This window comes from Alosa pseudoharengus, unplaced genomic scaffold, assembly GCF_046254945.1.
Source record: "Alosa pseudoharengus isolate Yale_2024_CS ecotype anadromous, Long Island Sound unplaced genomic scaffold, YU_APseudo_1.1 YU_APseudo_1.1_scf_21, whole genome shotgun sequence".
NCBI lineage: Eukaryota > Metazoa > Chordata > Actinopteri > Clupeiformes > Clupeidae > Alosa > Alosa pseudoharengus.
The window spans coordinates 4718148-4723147 of record NW_027468674.1 but is presented as its reverse complement, the minus strand read 5'-3'; the positions used below and the strand labels follow the sequence as shown (position 1 = coordinate 4723147).

General features: G+C 46.4%; 1 protein-coding gene across 1 annotated transcript in view; it reads left to right on the top strand.

The window, feature by feature from the left end:
* The first annotated feature begins 137 nt into the window (after positions 1–137).
* Positions 138–5000, top strand: part of xylt2 (xylosyltransferase II) — a 39727-nt gene continuing 34864 nt past the window's right edge. Inside the window, exon 1 of the mRNA XM_076299104.1 lies at positions 138–284. Coding sequence (XP_076155219.1) covers positions 153–284 — 132 coding nt within the window. The 5' untranslated portion in view covers positions 138–152. The remainder of the gene's footprint in view (positions 285–5000) is intronic.

Sequence of the window (5000 nt, the reverse complement as noted above, 5' to 3'; positions counted from 1 at the left end):
TCAATTCATGTTTATGATAATAGGTAGGTTTAGTGTTTAGTTAGTCTGAATGTCCATGACTCAGGATTCAAATGTGTTGAGTCGATTCATTAGAACGATTCCTTGGTTGCTAACACTCTTGGTTGCTAAATGTATACCACGGGACTGGGAAAATGGTGGCAAGCGCTCGAGTACAGCGGATCTTCCGACGCTACAAACTAGCCATTGCCGCCGCATTGACAATTCTCCTCGTTCAAGGACTTGTCGTATGGAGCCTTCGGAGTTTAGAGGAGGGCGAGGCAGAGGTGAGAAAATGTAAAATTACTTTATTTCACTCTAGACGACTAGCTAGCTGCTGTCTCATTGACCATGTTAACGTTGCCCCGGTGTCCGAGAAGCTGCTAGCCAGTAGCCAGAGAGAGCTAGCGAGGACGTCGCTGATGGTCTGTCAACTATCATCAACGTAGCCAGTAAGCTGTCTTTGGGCTGACATTGCAGTATTTGAAGAAATTAAATATTCGCCTGTAGTTAGCCGAAACGTCAGTCAGCCGAACAGGACCTGGCAAGCTAACTTGCTAGCCCGGGGGTGTCACGCAGAATTGGCAAGCGTCAGATTTGAAGTGTCTAGACTGTCGTGATGCAGGAATCATCAAATTCGTGTAGCAACGATGAACACTGTTACTGTGTCGTGGTTTGTTGTACAAAACATATGGTAACGTTGTCTTATGTGCTATGTTGTGGCATTGTCTGTATGGGTGTTAATGAAAAAAAAACAGCTGCTCCCTTCCGCCTAAACACAGAGGGACTTTCTATTAAATTAAAGGTGTGTGACTGTCCCGTGTTGCTGCGAAGAGCCTCGAAACAGACATAGACAGACCTGATAACAGTGCCTCTATTATACCCATGTCAGAAGATGATGTGGCTACAGTTTCAGCACACAACGAGTTGCAACGAGTAGCAGGAATGTGCCGTTTCGTCAACCCCCTCAGCCCGCAAGGCAGACTCTTGCGACGAGTTTTGGCTGAAATCACCAGGCCGCCGGGGTCAGATGGAGACGTCTCAGATCTTTATGGCTGAACTGTTAACTGGGGGAATGGTCCACCAGGCTACACGACCAGTCCGTGGTCAGCGCACGACTTGTTAGTTTTTCGCTGCCCGGATCGGAGTTGAGTGGAATATGACAAGCCATCAGTAACGTTAGCCCCATCCATTCGTATTCGTGTTCGTGTGTAGCCTAGATAACATTATCTGTATATGGTCGGGTAGCCAGGCCGATTGATTTCTTTGATCTTCGTGCTAATTATTTACCGACCAACGGAGCCAGGGCCGGGGTTTACAAACATAGTAATTAAGCTAATACAGCTAATGCAATCACAGACAGCACTGCTGTGTCGATGGTATGTCTGTTGATCTTTCAGCACACTGCTCCATCGCCTTTGCCCACTCTTGTGTATGCATCATTTCCAATTCACACACCCTAGGTTCATTTGTTTGCATTGTGTGAGAGCTTGTAATTGTGAGGTGAGGTGACCTTTGTTTGTGTGTGTGTGTGTGTGTGTCCGTCTTTCATGCATTGATGGTGATGAGTCTTATTGCATTGTTAATGTGACAAGGCGCACACGTGCGTGTGTGTGTGTGTGTGTGTGAGTGATACTGTTTAGTTGATGTGTTTTGCAGTGAAGTGTCTGATAGTGAGCAGCTGCATTTATCCTGACCACTGTGTGTGTGTGTGTGTGTGTGTGTGTGTGTGTGTGTGTGTGTGTGTGTGTGTGCGCGCATGACATGAGCAGTGCTCTCTCAATCTGAGGACACCACATGAAGATGGTTGTGTCCTATGTGTGTTGTCCAGTTGAGCAGAGAGAGAGGGAGAGAGAAACGGAGTGAGTGAGAGATGAAGAGAGAGTTAGGGATGGAGGGAGTGAGTGAGAGGGAGAGAGAGGGATAAGAGAGAGAGGGAGAGAGAGGGATGGAGAGAGAGAGGCCTAGTGAGGGATGGAGAGAGTTAGGGAGACAGAAAGTGAGGGGGTGAGGGATGGAGAGAGAGAGAGAGATGGTTAGGGACAGAGAGGGATGAAGAGAGAGGGAGAGAGAGGGATGGAGAGAGTCAGAGAATAAGGGAGAGTTTGAGAGAGTGTGTTTCACACCCTGCAGTGAAACTGGCACCCACATACTTCACACACACACACACACACACACACCCACTCCATACTTCACACACACACACACACACACAAAGCCCTTTCAGACATACGTGTAAGGCCGGAGGTTCTGCGGATGTTAAACGGTGGGGCCGTATATCTGAACGACATAACCGGTCATATGGAAGTCCGAATTTAGCCGGTTGTTCTACTACTCCCCCCCCTAGTATTTCCTCCGGACATTATGTAAGTGCTGTGTCTGAACGAAGCGTAGAACATGCGGTTAAAATTCACAGCTAGTGAGAGGGCATGTTGGTGACGTTTCTTTCGTGCGTCCATGTGGTTAGATCTGACTTAAATGCCAGTGTTATGATGGAGTGGCATAGTGCTGTCCAGAAAATCTCCGACCTGGAAAGATGCAGACATCACGGAGCTACTGTCCATGAGGGCAGACAGCATTGTGATAGAACACATGAAGGGAATGGCAAAAGACACGTTGATGTAGCCTACAACTGCATCGCAAGGCCAAACGAATTCAAAAGACCGAATCATCATAAGCAGAAGGCGCTGAAAAGGCAGTAGCCTACAGCGACGTCGTTGACGACAATAACAGGAGTATTTAATAAATTGTTAGCCAACACGGTCGGTTTTCTGTTCATTGATAGCCTTCTCATGACCTCACTGCTGAGCTCGGATTTGTTGAGCATAAATATGCCTAGAGAAAATGAAAACGAAGAAAAGCCAACTTTGTTCCAAGCTCCTTACGTACATATACACATGGGGAGAGATGCTTTTGGGAAAATAAACCATGAAAAAACGAACCACTTAACTGTGATGTTAGTATTTTGTTTGTTGCTTCAAAACGTTGTATATGATGGCCTTGAAGTCTTGAGTTAGCCTACTGAATTGGCTGGTACCATAAAGTTTGTGCATGCTCTCTCCAACGCAAACCAGATTTGGGGTTCCATAGCCAAGTAGGCCTAGCCTAATTATGCCGCATAACGTTGAAAACAGATAAATGTGTTATGTGAAGCACACATAATACCGTAGGTCAGTTTCAAGTGCGCACTTACGTGACTACTTCAAGTATTAGCCTACGCACAATAGAGTTTTCTTCTTTAGCCTACATAATTCATACACTTTGTAAACAAACAGCAGCTGTGACAGCAGCCGCATATATTCTGCGTCATATCTCGCCTCTTGTGAACTCTACAAGCCCCCACCCCACTCGCTCGAGAACCATACGGAGATTCTGTAATGTGCGTGTATGTCGTTCACACATAGGTCCGTATAAGGTCAGTATAAGGTCCGCAGGTTAGCATAATATCTGAATCATCCGAAGGGTAGGACCTCCGTTTGACAAACCTCCGCATATACTCCGGAGGTTATATCTGAAAGCCCTGACACACACACACACACACACACACACACACACTCACTCCATAACACACACACACACACACTCCATAACACACACACACACACACACACTCACTCCATAACACACACACACACACTCCATAACACACACACACACTCACTCCATAACACACACACACACTCACTCCATAACACACACACACACACACACACACACTCACTCCATAACACACACACACACACTCACTCCATAACACACACACACACACACACACACGCACTCACTCACTCCATAACACACACACACACTCACTCCATAACACACACACACACACACACACACACACACACACACTCACTCCATAACACACACACACACACACACACACACACACACACACACAGTGCAATATTAATATACCCTGGTTAAAGTGGTGTGTGTGTGTGTGTGTGTGTGTGTGTGTCTGTGTGTACAGAAAGCTGAAGAGAGATATGCCACTCCTGACCACTGCTGTCTGGGTTGTGGGTCAGCTGGCGAGAGGAAGTGCTTTTGGTGTGACACACACACACACACACACACACACAGTCACACAGACACACACACAGACACACACACACATTGCAGGTCAGTGCTTTTGCTGTGACTGCAGCAGCTCTGAGGGGGCCAGCAGGACTATCTGATCTTGAGGCATTGCTGGAGAACAAACACGCCCCCAAAATACACACTCAGAAAAAAACACACTCTCAGAAAAAACACACACTCTCAGAAAATACACACGCTCTCAGAAAAAAACACACTCTCAGAAAAACTACACACGCTCTCAGAAAAAACACACTCTCAGAAAAAACACACACTCTCAGAAAAAGAAGTCATGCCACAGACAGGCTGAAGAATAGACTTGCGCACACACACACACACACACACACTCATTGCAAGGCGCCCACAAACACACACATTCAAAATTCATAATTTGAAACACACCCACACAGAGTCCTTCATACACATTCCTGAGAAGACATCCTCTAAGAAAAGATTCACAAAACGGTTACCACTTAGAATACGAGACACACACACACACACACACACACACACACACACAAGCACATACCACCTTAACCAGGGATTGTTTATTTTGCACCACTGCTGTGTGGTTGTGGTGTGGTTGTGTGTGAGTGAGAGTGAGTGAGAGTGAGTGTGTTTGTGAGTGTGTGTGTGTGTGAGAGTGTGAGTTTGAGTGTGTGTGTGTGAGAGTGTGAGTGTGTGTGTGAGTGTGTGTGTGAGTGTGTGTGTGAGTGTGTGTGAGTGTGTGTGTGTGTGTGTGTGTGCGTGTGTGTAAGAATGTGGAGAATGCGTTGGTGAGTGTGTATGAACATGCTGGATTAGTGTGTATCATGGATCTGTGAGTGTCTGAGCTGATGTCATGTAACATACTCATGCCTGTGAGTGTGAGTGTACGCCTAAGAGTATTAAGTGTGTGTGTGTGTGTGTGTGTGTGTGTGTGT